This window comes from Corvus brachyrhynchos, unplaced genomic scaffold (genome assembly GCF_000691975.1).
Source record: "Corvus brachyrhynchos isolate BGI_N302 unplaced genomic scaffold, ASM69197v1 scaffold80, whole genome shotgun sequence".
Taxonomy (NCBI): domain Eukaryota; kingdom Metazoa; phylum Chordata; class Aves; order Passeriformes; family Corvidae; genus Corvus; species Corvus brachyrhynchos.
The window spans coordinates 10,973,859-10,992,463 of NW_008236769.1; the positions used below are offsets into that span (position 1 = coordinate 10,973,859).

Consider the following 18,605-nt stretch of genomic DNA (forward strand, 5'->3'; position numbering starts at 1 on the left):
TGCTCTTTCCTCCTTCTTCTCCGTCCTCTTCTGCGCTCTGTCCTGCGCTCCACGCCCCTCCGGCTCTCACGGAGCTGTGTCGGAGGGCAAGGGTCAGGCCAAGGGGCACTTCGGGGAGGTTTTGCGCCCCCCTGGGCGCCATTTTGCTCGCCCCGTTCGCACCCCCAGTCTTGGCCCTGCACACTGAGGGCTGAGCCGCTGCCTCCCCACCGCGTCCCCCCCGGCAGCCGGAGCAGAGATGGGGAAGGCGGCGAAACGGAAGAGGAAGGTGTCAGTGCCCTCCACAGCAAAGGGCCCCGTGAAGTCGGCGATGGCCGTGGTCAAGAGCAACCCCTTTGAGGTGAAAGTCAACAGGCAGAAGTTTGACATCCTGGGGAGGAAGACCAAAAATGATGTGGGGCTGCCTGGTGTCTCACGGTCCAAGGCCATCAAGAAGGTAAGAAAACATCCAGAGTAGGGAGGAAGGAGGGCATCAGTGGATGTGGGGAGATGATAAGGCTGGAGCCCTCTCCGGTGAAATAAGCGACGCCTTCTGTTGCGCACAGGAGTGGCCGGTCACCTCTCAGTGCTCAGGTGGTGATGGAGAGCTCGGAATGGCTCCGGCCAGTGCAACCCACAGGGTTCAGGAGCACAGGTGTTCCTTATTGCCTGTGTGGGAATGGTTCTCTTCTTAAGTTACCCGGGTCTAGAATACAATGGCACGTGTTGTCGGCGAGTAAGCACTGGACCAGAGTTAGTGTTGGTGACACCGGTCGGTTCTGGTGATCACAGGATATTAAGCTTCTTGATAATGTTGTAACGTTGGTGTAATAGTGAAAAATTGAAAGGGCACTAAGGTCGGGATGCAGTGAGAAATGTGTAGCTAAAAAGAAACTGCTGTTGATCTGGAAAACAAATGCAGGTGACTTTTTGCACACTGGTTAAAAAGTCGTGTTGTAGAAGTATGTTGGGATGTAATGATCTGTCCCCTGCACCATAAGAATGACCATACAACTTAAGAAGAGTAATTTTTTTATCTTCAATCCTTGTACCATTTTCAAAATGCCTCTTTTTCTTTCTCTACTGCCATCAGTAGCTACCTGGCCAAAATCTGTAATGTATAACGGAGAGTGTGTCATACTATGCATCTGGGATTCCAGCAAACTACATTATACTTGGGTGAAATGCTGGACTTTTTAGTGGTCTGTCACTTCAGACAAACCAACAAAGAAGTTAAAACCGCTGTAGATTAAGTTAAAGCTGAAAAAGTGTAATTTGAAAGTATGTCCCTGAGATTCTCTCTGCCACATTACATATGTGCTGTTGAACAGAATTTAAAGCTCTTACTGGAAGGGCAAGTGCAGCAAAAGCAAAGAGATAGGCTTTTTTTGCTTTCTTTAATATGTTAGTTTACTAAGCTTCAGACATACCAGAGTTCTTCAGTGGAAATGCATAGCTTTTGTATGTGATAAAATAAAGGTGAGATACAGCGGAGCATTTATCTTCGCATGGGAGCTTATAAGAGAACTTAATGAACCTGAACGTTGTTGTATGAGCTTCCCATCTTTTTTTCATGTTAATTTTGCCTTCTCTTTCATTGCATTCTGGTAAATTATTATTTATGATACGATGGCAATATAAAGATTATTATGTTGACAGGATACCATAGAGCCTTTTTTACCTCGACTTTGAAAGCAGCTACTCTCTGTTCTTTTAATTTTATCTCCTTTTGTCTTTTTCCTTCTAGCGCAATCAAACATTACTGAAAGAGTATAAAGAAAGAGAAAAGACAAATGTGTTTAAAGATAAACGTTTTGGTGAATATAACACCAAGATAACTCCCGAGGAAAAGATGATCAGACGATTCACTCTGGAAAGACAGGTAAATGATTTCAAAAAAAAAAAAAAAAAAAAGCCAACAAACAAAACAAAGCCAAACAGAAAACCGCAACACACACTTGAATTTTTAAGTTGGAAGTGCCCCCTTAATAGAAGGGTTTTGCAAGGTAGTGCTTTGGTTTTGATTTTATATGTTTGGAACTTACGGAAAAGGAATTTTTTTGTGGAAATAGAAATTTTTTCGTTGAATGGTTTTGGTTTTGCAAGATAACTTTTTGAAGCAGAGATTTCTTTGAGCACGGACATGCAAGGAAGCTAGTTACAAGGAGATTCATTGATTACTTGGTTTTCTTTGAATGCTTTGATTTAGGATCTAAATTAGGAAAAGGCAGTCACCATCAACTATATTCAGCAGCTGGGTAGAAGAACTCTGTAACTTGCTGTCATTCTGTACTGTGAATTCAATGTGCAGTACTATCCTTTCTGCCTCAACATACTCAATCTCCAGAATCGAGTAGTGCAATTTTTATAGGTTGAAGTCTGTTTCATTAGGCCTGAAATGCAGTAATTAAAAATTGCTGTTACTGATAAAAATTAAGCTTCCCTAGGTTTCCTGAGTTAGTCCGCTTGTACATTAGTATAAGAGACTCACTTAACATTTAATGTATTTGAATGAAAATACTGGTCTGGCAGTGCTCTTATTCCAGTGTTGAGTTCCAGCAAAACACTGGAATGAGAATCTCCTCAGCTAGGACTAAAACTAAGGGCTGTGTTGATTTGTTGCCTGGGAACTAAAGATCTTTTGATGTTTCATTGGTTTGTTTTACTGTTCTTAGCAAAATTATGGAAAGAAGAATATCTATAATCTTAATGAAGATGAGGAATTGACTCACTATGGCCAATCTTTGGCAGAAATTGAAAAACTAAATGATATTGTTGATAGTGACAGTGACACAGAAGAAGGAGGAGCACTGTCAGGTAAGAAGTGTCAGCCGCTGTCCCACTGCTGGTTTTATTACTGGTAAATGTGTACATCATTTGGTCAGTACTGTCTCTCAGTGAGAAAGAATATCATGTATCTGGTTAGAATGTTTAAACCAGATTGGATTGCTTCTTAGCTACACACAGACCAGCTCTCTGGATTTTAGCAGGGGTTAAGTTGGATGTACTACTGGCAAGCTTCTTTACTCTGTGAGCTTTTCAGCATAAACATGTACCTGGATTTTGAGCCCTTTGGCCAGAATCTGAAGTGTGAGTTTTCTGATTGCTTTCTTGGAAAAAAATGTGTTCCTATCTCATACCAAGTATTTGTCAGTGTAAATTATGTGTCTAACATAATCTCTTTTCTGTTCCTATAGGGATGGGAATAATGCATGATGGGTTCAATAGTTAAAATTGCTCCCATTCTCAAAGAGTAGGGAGATACTGTCCCAGCAGCAGCACTCTTGCAGTCGTGTGGATTTGAAAGATTCACATTCTACTTTTTTTTGCTAGCTGAATTAACTGCGGCTCACTTTGGAGGGGGTGGAGGTCTCCTTCGTAAAAAAGTATCAAGCGAGCAGCAAGAGGAAGAAGAGGAAAAACCTAAGTCTAGGAAAGAACTCATAGAAGAGATGATAGCCAAATCTAAACAAGAAAAGGTGAGTTTTTAGCCATGAAGTATAAGTGAGTGTGATTAAGAAGCTGTCACCATTCCTGTATTTGTAGAATAGAACAATAGTGGCATAGAAAACAAAGGAGGAAGCTGTGTAAGAGAAGAGTACAAGCTCCTTGAATAAAGTCTACTTTGTAGGCATTTTAGATATAATTTGTATATCTGCCATTCTTTTGTATCCCCAAATCTCCCCTTCTGTTCACAACTAACTTGTTTTCTGTATACAACCCTTGTACCATTCAGCATAGCTCTATACTGCTTCTTCCACAAAGAATGTTTACAGCTTCAAAATGTTAAATATTTGAAATTATTAATTTGTTAGACAGCATTTTGCATTTATGTTGTAAATGCTATGTCATGTCCATCATGACATCCATCCATAACTGCTACATTTGTTTTTGTTTTATTTTTCTAGCAAGAGAGGCAGACTCGGAGAGAAAGTGCCTTAGAACTGACAGAAAAACTTGACAAAGACTGGAAGGAAATCCAAACCCTTATTGCCCGCAAAACCCCAAAGTCAGAGAGAAAGGACAAAGACATAGAAAAACCCAAGGTAAGGTTTTGACTAGACTAATTTCCTTGGTTCTAGTAACTTATAGTTTTGACTTGTAGTGGCTGAAGTATAAGGCCAAGTTCATCACTTCATAAAACAAAATGTTACTTACTATTTACATTGAAGGAGTGCTACAATTTTAGGACACTCCTATTAGTTGGAGGAATATAGGGTTTTGTACGATTTCTCTGATTTGAATTAGTTATTGCTTTTCTTTAGTTATCAAGTGAGAGGAAGGTTTCAGGCTGAACAACACCCTTGCAGCTTATTTGTAGGACAAATACATTTTTTTGAAGAATTAAAGTAGTTGGGAACACTGACTTATTTTGAGTGCCTTTGGAGTGTTCATTGGATAAAACAACTTGTACTTGACAACAGACATTTCCGTGTTGAAATTGGGTTCTGCCCCTTTCAAAGACAGAATGAAAATAATTTACTTTTGAATGGATATCTTAAGGTCTCGTGCTATTTTTATCATTTGTATTCTATACTTTAAATCTAAGAATAGCTATTGTATTGAGCTTTTTTCTTTTTCTTCTAGAAACATGTATTATCTTGCAGAATATTGTCAATTTCCGTTTATTGTTTTGCAGTAGAATCCAGTTTTTATAACATCAGTTAATTAGTTCAGTCTTGCATTAAAACTGATCTCAAAGTACAACAGAAGATACTGGACCAAGAGTTCATTTTTTGGTGTATTGATTTTTGGGTTTAAGTTGTTTCATGGCATGCTGAGGCTCATTGAATATCAGCATCCCTGTTTATTTTCTTTAAGCTAGGCTTCTATGTAATGGAACTAGCAAAGGCTTATCTCATGTGACAGTGTAAATTGAAATGTAAATTATAAAGCTATTAATTTATTAATTCTAGCTGTGTTTTGTTAATAAACAATATTTTAAAGTTTTTTTAAGGAATAAGTAAGCCAGTTATTATTTAAGATACTCTTTTTAGGTTTTTCAGTTGTGAGTAACTTAAAGTAAGGAAGGGGGAAATTCCAGAAGAATTTCTCTTCAACTATTCTTACCATTCCTTGTCTTAATTCTGAGTTGAGTGTTCTCACAGCTTGTTTTGGAAGCAGTCTTTTATCTTAACAGTCTGATTTCGTAGCTGTTAGTCTGGCAGAGGGATGGCTGCAAAACAGAATAATGAAACTTAAGATAATAAACAATTGCATAAATATTTCTTTAGCCTGATGAATACGATATGATTGTTCGAGAACTTGGATTTGAGATGAAAGCAAAACCTTCAGAAAGGCTGAAGACAGAAGAAGAATTGGCCAAAGAAGAGCAGGCGCGACTCCAGAAGCTCGAGGTATACCATTTATGGCTGTAATTGTTTGGGGCCTGTCTTTTGGGAGTGACTGCTTATATTCATTGCTTGACCTTAGATTGTAAGTGGCTGTACTAAACTGCAATTCATCAGAGGGTGAATTCAGGAAATCTTCCGTTTGTGTTTGTAATCTGATATTAAAACAACAACAAAAAAAACCTGTAGGCCTAGTATGGGCCTTCGGAGTTTTATGAAATGAGTCGATCTTCCTTCAATAAAAATGTGATGTTACTTTGATTTGCCTTTAAATGTTTTAAATTATTCAGAGTTGAGAGTTGCTTCTAAGTTAGTGGAGTATCATGTTGCACAGCAGTTGAATTAATATACTGGGCAAGTCTATTATTGTTTTCTTCTGATATTGCAAGGGCCTTCCAGTTGTAGCATGTATATAGCTTTGCTTTGCAGAGGAATAGATTGTCTTGGGTAATGTTGCATGCTACTTCTGTTACATGGAGCTCTGAGTCTTATGGGAAGATTGAATAATTCAGTAAATGTTTCACTTTTTTTTTTTTTTTTTTTCATTTTTGTTTTGGTATTCTAGGAACACATTTAAGACTGTAGGGAATTCAGTACCTTGAGATTACATCAGAGCAGCTCAGTATCTAATAGCAGAACAGAGAGAGATTTTTTCTTTTCTGCTCTTACCATCTTGTTTGATGCTCAGTCTATATCCCAAAAATCTTAGGATATTGTTGTGTTCACTACAAGCTTGTTACACGGGAAACAGATAAGCACTGCAGAATCCTGAAACATTTTAGAAGCTTTTATTTTCTAGTAATGATGTCCATAAGCAAAAGAGATTAAATTTTAAAATAAGAGAGCACAATGCTTCTGGTTAACTGAATTTTCAAGCCTTTTAAATAAGCTAATCCAATTGACTGTGTGCTCTTATCAGATTGTACTCCCTACAAAAAAATAAGGTATTGTCAGCTTTTGCCCATAATTTCTCAAGTTGCTGGTTTTTTTTCTTTTCAGCAACTTTATGAGTAATCCAAATTAACTGGTTTTTTCTTGGGTTTTCCTAGCTGTAGCATTTGAGAGATCTTCCATTTTGGTGTCACCTGATTGCTCTAGATATCTCTTATCTGTGTGTGGTATTTCTTGTGAAACAGGCAGATCGATTACGTCGAATGCGTGGAATAGATGAACAGGCAAATAAAAAGAGACCCAGCCACATGTCAGCTGATGATCTAGCTGATGGCTTTATCCTGGATAAGGATGACAGACGTTTATTGTCTTACAAGGTAAGGTTTAAAATTTCTGAATTTTCAGAGGTCTGTAAAGATTAGGAAAAACAGTTGGCAGGTGAACTCTGTGGAGACATTTAGTCCAACCTCCTGCTCGGAGCAGGGTCCACTATGAAATTACAAGTGTTCTCAGAAACAGTCTGTTGTTGGAAAGTCTCCTAGAATGGAGGCTGCTCAGAGAGATGAGCACTGACTGCCCTTACTGTGAAGAGGTTTTTTAATATCCAGGCTGAATTAAGCCCAGGTCTGCCTCTCCTCACAGAGCAGGTGCCCTAGACCCCAGTAGTCTTGGTGGCTTTCTGCTGACCTCGCTGCAGTTTATCAATACCTTTATTGTATTTGAAGGCCCAAAACTGAATGCTGTGTTATATATGGTCTTACATGTGTCAGGTAAGTAGTTGTTTCCTTCAATCAACTGGCTGTATTCCTGCTATTAGAGTAGCCTTCTCTGCCACTGGCCTACTGGGTTGAAGAGGAGGCTCTTTAGCCCTTCTGGTTATTTTTTTTTTTTAATTTTCACTGTATTTGATATAGCCTCCACCAAATTTCAGTCTAAAGATGAGTAGATTTTTAAAAGAACCCTTCCCCTCTGAAATAGCTTTGATTAAGGTGTCAGAGCCACATAACCTTAAAGCTGATGTTATGAGTCACCCTGACTGTGATGTGTGTGTGTACTGATTCTCTCCTCTCATACACAAGTAACAAGGGAACTGCTGTTCTCCTTGAAGGGGAGAATACCAATTGTGAATGTGAATTTAAACTGATGATTAATGAAATCAGGATGGGACCAAATATTTATCTGATATGCTATTTTAACACACGGAATACATTTTTTAACCAAGAGTGTTTCTGTAAGTGATGTTGAAATTTTCATATCATCTATTAGTTTTTCTTCTGTGTGGTTTCTTTTAGTCCTCATATACTATCTTTTCTTCTTCCAGTTTCTTACAGCCCCTTGAAAATACCCTGCTTTTTTATATCTACATGTATGTTCTCTCCCTAATATCCCTTCTTGACTGGCACTATTGGCCTTCACTGCCTGGTCAGGGTAGCAAGGCTCAAATTCTCTTCATGCATATTTAAGACAGCTTTGCATGGTGATTGTGGTGAGGTACTATCACAAACTGGCTTGTTTTCTCATGGACAGGATGGAAAAATTAATATTGAAAATGAGGAGGAGAAAGAAGAGGAGGAAGGAGAGGAAGAAGATAATGAGAATGAAGAAGAAAGTCAGGAAGAATCTGCAAGTGAAGATGAGGAGGATGATGCTGCAGATAGCCACTGTGATCTTGAATCTGATCTTGAGAGTGAAGAAGAAGCTGCAGGGAATAAAGAAGAGAAAAACCACAAAGGAAGTGAAAATGAATCACCGAATGTGGAGAAATTAGATCCAAAGAGAGAAGCTGCCAAATCAGAGCTTCCCTATACATTTGCTGGTAAGCAAAGGATGGATCCAGAGATCACTTGGTGTCAGGGGGTTCAACCAATCACTTTCTCTGCCCTGTAGGTCTTACATTCATTAATGAAGTTTTGCTTCACAGTTATCTTCTACTATGCGAAGAGTAGCCAGTAACTGCTGTTCTTAGTGAGCAGCCCTAGTCATGCTTGGAGCAGTAGAAACCAGATCTGTTTTACCCCAGAGCAGTTTCTGCCCCTCTGAGCAGCATCAGCATTGGAAGATAAATACAGGGGAGTAAAATAAAAATACCTGTGCTCCTTTCTGAAGGCAACCAGCATATCCAATCCAAAGTGATACTGTTTCACCTAAGAGAAGCCAGAACAGTATTCTGTGATCTATTCTTACAGTTTCTCTGGTGTTTGGACTGACATTTTTGTCAGAAGATGCTTGGAGAGGCAGGATTCTGAAGTTTAATCCCTGTGATGTAACATTGCATTATTATAGAGACACTCAAAGTTTGACTGGTCTGGGATCCATGCCTAGCACGAAGGAGGAGACATGTTTCAAATAGTACACAAAACATTCATTCATATTAAGCACATAATTTATCTAACTATTGTCCTAGTGTAGATTTCTCTAACAAAAGTGTCTGTTGCAAGATTAAACAACCTTTCAAACAACTTCCTTAAGTGCTTGTGTTTTTCCACCAAAAGAAGATGACTTATTACACAAAGCCTTTTAAATTGCATTCAGGATTTGCTTGAATTATTATTGAATTGAAAGCAATTATTTTCAAAAAAACACAACTAGTTAGAATGTCTTCTGGCATGTGGACTTTTGTAAAAAACTAAATATGTGCCAGGGTTGTTGGTTTTTTGGGGGGGGTTTAAATAATTTTCTATTAGTGGCCATATGGTTACTTTTCTTAATGTTCTTCATACAAAAGCTAATTGGGTGTGAATTAAACACAGACCTAAGTGTATTATGGTAAATTTTTGGTTGAATGTGTGTTTAGGTTTAATTCTGCTTTGTGTCAACACAGTTGTGCTGCTTGGCATAGGTGGTAAATAGAGGATGACTTGAGTTTTAAGCATTGAAAAACATGTTCTTTTCTGACTTGTGTTCATAGATATGGTGCTACATATATGCTGATAGATATTAGAGTTTAAAAGGGAATTATTTAAAACCTCTATGGTTTCTTTTTTTTCTGAACAATAGCATTTTCAGATTGGAAATTTGTTGCACAAACACTAAAGATGTAGAGTTTGAGATTTTTTTCTGGTCAATTTTTGGTTTTTTTTCTAGTTCCTGAGTCCTATGAGACATTTAAGTCTTTATTGGCTGGAAGAACAATAGAACAACAGCTTATTATACTGGAGAGAGTTCAGAAATGCAATCATCCAAGCCTTGCAGTCGGAAACAAAGCAAAGTTGGAAGTATGTTTTGGTTTATGTTTAAAGTAACTCTTAATTCCAGATTAAGTTTTAGTAAGTATTCAGGGAGCAGTATAAATATACATGCTTCTGTGTTGTGAATAACGGTAGAATTAACATGCTAATCTTCATTTTCTAAGTCTGTATCACGGTTTAAGAATATGTACAATGAAGAAAAACCTAGTAATTTTGACATATTATGCTTCTTGCAGAAATTGTTTGGCTTCCTTTTGGAATATATTGGAGAGTTAGCAACTCTAGATTTACCAGAACTCAGAACAATTGACAAACTGGTCCTGTAAGTATTAAATCCTAAGGACTTTTGCTCCTTCAGGATTTAAAAAGAGAAGCTACCTAGAGTAAAGCATTTAGCTGCTTGTTCCTTTCAAATATTCTGTAGAACTTGTTGGCAGCTGGTGACTCAGGCTTTATAATGTTTTAACTTTGTTTCCTGTGTTACTTGATCTATTAATTGTACCAAGAGATTTTCAAAACCTCAGAATGTATTTTTTGATCTGCAAAATGCTTTTTGTGGGTAGTGGACAAGTAATACCATATACGCATGAAACTTCTGTGTAGGAAGTTGTTTAGCCTGCTGATAAAGGATTTTAAACTTTGCAATGACCCTGTGCAGTTTCTGTTGTAATCTCTGGTTTTCATATGGGTTTTAGTTCTTTGAATTCACTCAGGGAGCTGGATGAAAATGGAATTAAAAGTGTTATAGTAAGCTCATGCGGAAGTTCCAACTAAACACTTTGCAGGAAGTTGTCAGTTTGGCATTGTTGTCTTCAAATACCTGACAGGCGCTTAGGCTGTGAGAAGAGAGCCAAGTTTGTCTCAGAGATACACAGCAAAGAACAAGAGTCAGTGAGCAAGGGCTGCAGCAAGGGAAATTGTAATTAGATTTAAAGAAAAAAACCTTCTCCGAAAAGGTACTGAACATTAAAATGAGCTTCCCAGAGAAGCTGTGAAGATACACAGAACTCAACAAAGCTATGAGCAGCCTGATCCAGCTTTGAAGTTAGCCATGCTTTGAGCAAGGGGTTGCATCAGATGATCTCCAAAGGTTCGTTCCAAACAAAATTAGCCTGTGATTCCTGTCTTGACTTTGCAGGATAGACAGCTTTCTTTTACGGAGTTTTTTTTACGTAGTTTTCAGCATATATTTTTTTATTTCATGCTAAAGTCAGTTAAGTTTTTAAAAATCTGTTACGTGCAGCATTAGCATTCATTGCTCTGTTGAATTCATCAGGAAGAGCTCTGACCCATTGATACTGTCACACATGGTTTGTACCAAAGGGTAAATATGTTTTAGTTGTCTTTTAGGACTGGGATTTATTAATATCATTACAGACATATTTCACTGAAAATGCTGAAGACCAAACAGATACAGGCTCCAGACTGCATATGCCTGTAGGCACTAACCATAGGCCAGGAGCTGATCTAGCTTGTGTTTGGGGTTTTTTTCTTGTTTGCAGTAATAATTTTGCTAACCATGTTGCTGCCTTACATGTTGTTTAATATTGCCTAAGAGTGTTTAGAAGAGTGAGCTGTCTAGTACAAGCCAGCATACTTCAGTGCAGTAATATCTAAAGTTAGGAGATTCAGAAGGATACGTTACGTCATACCAAAGCAAATTATTTGGAAGTGTATTTAAAAGTTTTTAATTATTTTTTATTTGAGATTTAGAAACCTACAACTCAAGGATTCTCACAAGGCCTAATGAAAAATACATGTCTCTGTAAACTAAAGTATTACAATAATAATTTATATTCTAAAAAAGAAACATTTGTTGCAGACAGATTTTTATTGTTACAATGTAGATGGAACACAAGAAATCTTCCTATGAGTGCTTAAAAATAATTTTTTTTATTAACATCAGTGGTGTAACTTGATTATGACTTAAATTTTTTGTTAATAGGCCATTGTACAATCTTTGCCAGATGTTTCCTGAGGCAGCCAGTGACAGTATCAAGTTTATCCTTCGAGACGCTGCACATGATGTGGAAGAAGTAATTGAAGTCAAAGGCCGAGCAACATTTCCAGGTTTAGACACGGTAACAAATGCATACTGCTGGGATAATCTCTTTGCATTAGTACAGAATGGTGATAAGTGCAAGATGACATTATGTAGTGAATTATTAGCATCTATGACTTTCTAGGTTTTTCAGTATTTTAAATTGCCTTTGTGGAGATAAGTTGTAACAAAAACCCCCACAACAACAAAAAAACCCTACTCCTAAGAAACAAACAAACACACACACTCCTAAGAAACAAACACACATTCTTCAGAATAGAAGTGTGTCTGTGGAATTAATAAGGGGAAAATATATTAAAATTGCACCTCGAGTTTTCACAGCCGAACACTGTTTTCCTGATGAAATTTAAAGAGGTTGTTTTAGGAAGAAGTGATGTTATCAGTGGTGTTGTGATTTCTTTAATTGTGTTAAGTGCAAATGTTTTTAAAAAGTGCTCCACAGAAGTCCAGTATCTGCAATATCTCTTAGGTCAAAAAAAAAAGATAAAAAAACCAAACAATGAACTAAGAAAATACTCTTACGGATATAAAAATGTATCATTTCTGAGTACTTTACATATGACAATGGCCGAATTAGTGACTTGGAAAAATTTTATCTTTCCTTCTTGTATTAGTAGTATCCCATTTTCACTGGCTGTGCTAAATGTGAACAGATGGCTTTTACAGTGCCTAGGTAAATGTCTGTTAGGGAATTCAAGAATGGAGCATATGGGAAATTAGTATTTTTCAATTGTAGTGAAGTTTCAAAGACAAACAATAAATCTAATTCAGAGGGAGTTACTTGTTTTCTGTCAGCTTGATGAATTGCTGCTGCCTCATGGAATAATTAGACTATTGAAAGAAAATAGACTGAAGGATTTGTTTGGAAGGCTTCGAAGATATATTGAGTTCTTTTGAAGAGTCTATTCAGGATGTTTTGGATTTTGCAGAAAATGTATTGTAGAGAGCTTTTAACTTCTATATTTAAATTGTTACTGTCACCCTTATAACACCAGTCACACTTTTGGCTTTCATTCCCTTCACTGAACTTTTCCAGGTTGCAGGCCATCATTATCTTTTAGAGTGAAATTGTATCATTTTGTATGCTCAAAGCACTTGTTTGATGAATATTCCATAGATCAGTTGTCTTGGTTGGCTTTTCATAGACTTACTGTTACCTTAGCCTAAAATTCGGAGCCTTTAGTAACCAAAACACTTCAGGAGAGTATTTATGTGTGATAGAAGCTTTATAGAGAGGAACAGCTCTGAAGCAATAAAACTTTACTTCCATCTGCTTTACTGTGGAAATATCCACGTAAATAATTTTCATAATTACCTTGCAACTGATGTTTAACTTCATATGGTCTTGACAGGTTACTTGTAGCTCTCTCAAGTCCCCTTCAGTAAAAGGGTACCTAATGGCTGCTTAGTTCTTGTGGCTGCAAAAGCACTTTGCAGAAGAGAACGGAAAAGTTCTTTTTGGCTGTTCGTTGGTGTGTGCCAGTGCTGGAGGATTCTGGTCACTTCATTGTCTGTGTTGAGGTGTCACAGGTGTTGAAAGGTGTCACAGGTCCTGTGTGGCCCCCTGCTCCTGTGCTTGTGGTGTGAGAGTATGTGACTGTGGTGAGCTGAAGGGGGTGAGGTGTTCTCATGGAGTAAATGGGGTGGGTTGGGAGGCATAGTTCCTTCTTAGTTGTTCTCTCAGCTGCCTCACTCACAATGTTACCTATAATGGATATCCCATAATGGATATTCTCTTTTCTCATCTAACTTAAACAGTTGTTTCAATAAATAGGTCATGTATCATATCAGATTTCTCAAAATTATGTATATTGTAGTATTTTTGACTACTGTGTGGCAGTTATTCATTTGAAAGTTACATATGTATAAAGTCAAGATTCTGGGAATAATGTCTTAACTGTATTTTGCCTTATTCTCTTTTATATGCAATCAGCTTATTTATTTGAAAATTATATCTCTGCTGTTTCCAACTTCTGACTTCTGGCACCCAGTTGTAACACCTGCTTTTATGTACATGAGTCAGCTACTTACTAAGGTATGTCTGTGATGTTGTACCTCAGTATATAACTTCACTTTCTTATCTCTTCCTAGGACTCCAAATATGTGTGTTAACATTAATGTATATGGTGGAAATGTACTTGAAAAGGCAGCTTTGTGTTTGGCATAGCCGCAGATAGTAATTGGAAGAAAGGGTGAAGAGGAAAACACCCTTGCAGGGTATAGTCCAACTCACAAAATTGTATCTCCTCAATTTTTCATGTTGTCACACAAGAATTCCTTCTATGGTAAATTACATGGGACTAACAGAACAGACTGAAGACAATCTGAAGTCATTTGTTAGTGGTTTCTTTTCCATATAAGCATTTCTTCATACTTGAGAGGTTATTTACTTAAAAATTGGCAGTATTTGTTTTCCTTGAAAATGTACCTAATGCATTGAGTTAAAATATGTCCTTATTTTTCTATCCTAATCTGTTTATATGTTTCGAAAGTCTTGAGCTAATTGTTCCGTTGCTGCCAAGTTGCTCTGAGCTTTCTATTTCACTGGTTCATTTCTGAAGAATTTATTGTTTGTGGTTTAGCACCTTCTAGTGGCTAAATGAGCTCTGATAAACTTGTTACTCAGTTCTGCAGATACTCTTGAGTGAGGACCAGGGAAAGCCAGTGTGGTTCTCATCAATGATCAAAGCGTGTAATTTTATAGGCTTCAAATGCTTTCAGTGTAGTTAATAATTCATCTTTTTGGGAGATTCTGTATTTGTGATGTATAGGCTTCTAATTAGGAATATTTTGTTCTTTTTATTTCTTTTAGTGTCGCATTACAACACTGCAAGATGTTATTAAAGGGTTATTTATATGCTGTTTGTTCCTGGAATATGTATCTCTCTCCAGAAGATTTGTACCAGAACTCATCAATTTCCTTCTTGGAGTACTTCACATCTCTCTACCCAAAAACCAGGCCCAGGGTGAGTTTGTTTAGAGTAAATGAGTATTTAGTTTAGAGTCAGTTTTAGTATTGGGGTTTATCTTTTAAATTTTTTAAATACAAATATTTCACACTGGTTTCATTGTTTTTGAACAAAAGGCCAAAATCATCTGGTAGTTTAGCCAAACACAACCTTGATTCTTGGGCATCTTGTTACAAACTAGATCCTCTAGTGTTGTTGGCAGGAAGGAAAGGACTGAAGTTATTAAAGGAAATGAAGTCATGTTGGCTTCAGTGCAGTATTTTTGCAATATCATCATTCTAAACAGACTGTGTTCTGAAATTCAGAGTTCCTAATGGATTCCTGGTGAGTACCCTGTAACTTCACGGTGAGGCAGCAGCTCATGCTGCAGATACCCTTCAGCTAACAGCCATGTCACCAAGCTAAATGAGAGACATAAATCACAGAGTCGGTATTTTTCCTTTTTATTTGACATGGATTTGTAGTAGTGTAATAGAGGGCAGCTATCCCCACAAGCAGGATTAATAACATAACTGTGTAAACTTAACAATTTCCACAGACAAGAGGGATAATAAAATTACCTTTCAGTGTAATCTATGTTTATGGATTTTTTTTTTTTTTTGATTTGCAATTTTTTTAAATTTGCCAGTCTCTCTTCAATTCTTTTTCTTTTATTAGTTTTTGTCTTTAAAGTTATTCTTGTTCTGGGGCTTTTTTTTTTAACCAGTTCAGTGACAATAATTTTCTTTTGAGGAGTTTTGTCAGAGGATAGTAACTAATTCATGTGTTAATATCTCTGTCTGAGCACAACATGCAGGAAGAGACTCTGCAGGCAGGATATTACCAAGTGAAAAATTCAATTATTTGATAAACTCACAAGATATCTGGGATTTAATGAACTACGGACTGTGTATTAGTGTGCTCATCACTCTTGATAAGACCCTTAAGAGTCTGTTTTTTAAATAGTCATCAGTCTGGTGAGGAAGGTTTAGCTTCTGTCAGTATTCCAGTACATCTTCAGTAGGCACCTCCCTTCCTTTCTCTTGAGGACTTTTTTGCCTTTCCATGCTAGTGGTGTGGGTTTTTTTCTTTTGAATTTTTGAGCCACCCCTGCTCCCTTTTCTCAACAAACCTATCACTGCAGTTTCACCTTTATTATCTGGCATGGCTGTATTCTACAGACCTTTCCCCAGCTGCTTCTCACAGCTTAGCAGTTTCCTCTGAAGCGTGAGCCAAGGTTACACAGCTGGGCTGCATCAGAGCTCGGCCCTGGATTCTCAGAACGCCAACAGCTGAACTCTTAGAAGGAGGTGGGAAGAGGTTATAGAGTGGGTGGGTTACGTAGTACTTAAAGTATTTTCTCCTTTGTGTACTCTCTTGGAGTATTTGATCTACAGAGGGGTTTGGTACAGTTAAAATACAGGACTCTGCAAAATTACATAAGAAACTTGAAAAATATTTAGTGGTAAATAATGATCGATTGTTACTTTTAAAAAATATTTCTTCGTATTTCTGTTAATGATTTTGCACTAGTTAAATTTTCATGGTGTTGGTTTCTGTTAGCAGCGAGGAAAAGCTCAATAAAAGATACCTTAGAGGTACAGTCTTCTCTTTGAGAACTTTCCAGACAATGTTGGTGTTTTGAAGTTCCCAAGGTATCCAGTTGTGTTTTTAAATATTCGTGGTGGAAGTATGGCTCGTAATTGTGGTGGTTAAGCTATCAACACAGAATACTTTAAAATGGGCAGACATGCAGACATGCTCTCTGGAATGTTAATGCACCATAACACCAAAAAAATTCTTGGGTTTCAAGTTTAACAGTGAGTAGAGTCAGCAAATAAACTTTTAATGTTTCAGTTTTATGATCTTGATCCATAAATTTCTCACATAAGAAAGATATATGGAATACAGCTTCATAAAAGACTGAAATACAGTCTGATTTAGAGTAAAAACTATTACCTTACAAAAGAAAAGCTGTAGGTGGAGGGAGTGGGAAGGAGTTTTCATGGTTGATAGCTTTAGCTAATGGAATTGTTAATGAGATCTGCTATCCTCTCACAAGTAAATCAGATAATAAAACTCGCATATCTTAGTTCCTGATCTTGCATAAGTCTCTGTGTGTCATAATCTCTTACAACTTTGAGTCCCAAACCTTAAAAGCCTTTATTTAAATACACTGTCTTCTGGCCTGTCTGTGAAGAGCCACAAACAGACTCTAGAGCATGTAAATAATCTGAATTTAGAGTTTGAAAAAGTTTTGAAATAAATTCCACTGCAAGCTTGCAGGACATAAGGAAAACAAAGAGGGGGGAAAAGCCCCCAATGTCCAGCACAGAGAATGCAAATTATTTTGTCCCTTAGCCATGAAATTCCACAGATGCTTCTTTCATGTTGCTGTATAAGTAGTTTCACAGATCAGCTTGTGATCAGAAGCATAGGGATTCTTTAGTGTTCTCCATATGCCCTGCTGCAGTATATATTCTGCATTCCATGCTCTTCCTGTTTTAAAATCCCTTAACTGGAGTGGGAGAAGACTTTACAGTGTGTCTGAGGGCCCCTGCTGTGAGCTCACAGGAGAGGCTCCGTGGCTGAAGCTGTGGGCTGCTCCAGCTCACTGTGCTTCGTGACCACCTTCTGGTCAAAGCCATCTACTTGTGACTCCATGGGAAAGTCCTGTGCCTGCCCTGTCCTCTTAAGCATATCCAGTGCTCCATCCTGGAGCAAACCTGCAGTTTAACTGTGCATCCTTTTTCCTACAGGGCAAACATGTACCTAACATGTCCTGACTTTCCCCATCCACAGAATGAATCAAAGAAGCACGGAGTGGTTTGAGTTGGAAGAGACCTCAAAGACCATCTAATTCTAACCCCCCTGCCATGGGCAGGGACAGCTTCCACTAGACCAAGTTGCTCAAAGCCCCATCCAACCTGGTCTTGAACACTTTCGGGGCTGAGGCATCTGCAGCTGCTCTGGGTAGCCTGTTCCAATGTCTCACCACTCTCATAAGTGAAGAGTTTCTTCTTTTTATCTGCTGTAAATCTACCCTCTGTCAGTTTAAAACTGTTACCCCTCATCTTATCACTATGCTTTCTGGTGAAGAGTTCCTCCCCATCTTTCCTGTAGGCCTCATTTAAATACTGGAAGGCTGCTGTAAGGTCTCTCCAGGGCCTTCTCTTCTCTAGGCTGAACAACCGTGGCTCCCTCAGCCTGTCCTCGTATGGGAAGTGCTCCAGCTCTCTGGTCATCTTCATGGCCCTCCTTTGGATGCTCTTAAGCCAGGTCTCTGTCCTTCTGCTGGGGGCCCCAGAGCTGAACACATTCCTTCAAGTGGGATCTCATGATAGTGAAATAGAGGAGAAGAATCCCCTCCCTTGACCTGCTGCCCACATTGCTTTTGTCGCAGCCCAGGATGCGTTGCCTTTCTGGGCTGCAAGGGCACATTGTCAGCTCAGAATTCAGTTTTTCATCCACCAATACCCCAAGTGCTCTGCAAAGCTGCTCTCAATCCACTCATATTGCCCAGTCTGTATCCATGTGTGGGATTGCCCCAGCTCAGATGCAGGACCTCACAGCTTGTCTTATTGAACTTCACGAGGTTCACATGGTCCCACCGAAGCCTGTCCAGGTCCCTCTGGATGACACCCTGTTCCTCTAGAGTATCCGTGTCACCACTCACTTTGGTGTGTCATCTGCAAGCTTGCTGAGGGTGCACTCTCACTGTCTGTGTCCCCAGCCAAGATGTTCAATAACACTGGTCCCAGGACAGACCCCCTGGCAGACCCTACTCATAACTGATCTTCATCCGGACATTAAACGGTTGGCCGCAATTCTGAGTATGACCATCCAGATAATTGCTTATCTCCTGAGTTATACACCTGTCAAATCCATGCCTCTCCAGTTTAGATACCAGGATGTTGTGCAGGACAGTGTTAAATGCTTTGTACAAATCCAGGTAGGTGACATCAGTTGCTCTTTCCTTATCCACTGACACGGTAATCCTGTCATAGAAGGCTACTAAACCTGTCAGGCACAATTTGCCCTTAATGAAGCTGTGTTGACTGTCCCCAAGCATCTCTGTGTTTTGCATGTGTTTTGTCATGGTTTCCAGGAGGATCTGCTCCATGATATTGCTGGGCACAGAGGTGAGGCTGATCAGCCTGTAGTTCCCTGGATCTCGCCTCTTTCC

The 18,605-nt window shown here is 38.5% G+C and overlaps 1 protein-coding gene across 1 annotated transcript in view; it reads left to right on the forward strand.

Annotated features, from left to right (window-relative positions):
• Positions 1-6: 6 nt before the first annotated feature.
• Positions 7-18,605, forward strand: part of NOP14 (NOP14 nucleolar protein) — a 22,973-nt gene continuing 4,374 nt past the window's right edge. Inside the window, exons 1-13 of the mRNA XM_008645071.2 lie at positions 7-436; positions 1,727-1,861; positions 2,655-2,796; positions 3,313-3,458; positions 3,888-4,025; positions 5,214-5,336; positions 6,467-6,598; positions 7,749-8,037; positions 9,306-9,436; positions 9,646-9,731; positions 11,355-11,490; positions 13,405-13,506; positions 14,284-14,437. Coding sequence (XP_008643293.1) covers positions 239-436; positions 1,727-1,861; positions 2,655-2,796; positions 3,313-3,458; positions 3,888-4,025; positions 5,214-5,336; positions 6,467-6,598; positions 7,749-8,037; positions 9,306-9,436; positions 9,646-9,731; positions 11,355-11,490; positions 13,405-13,506; positions 14,284-14,437 — 1,912 coding nt within the window. The 5' untranslated portion in view covers positions 7-238. The remainder of the gene's footprint in view (positions 437-1,726; positions 1,862-2,654; positions 2,797-3,312; positions 3,459-3,887; positions 4,026-5,213; positions 5,337-6,466; positions 6,599-7,748; positions 8,038-9,305; positions 9,437-9,645; positions 9,732-11,354; positions 11,491-13,404; positions 13,507-14,283; positions 14,438-18,605) is intronic.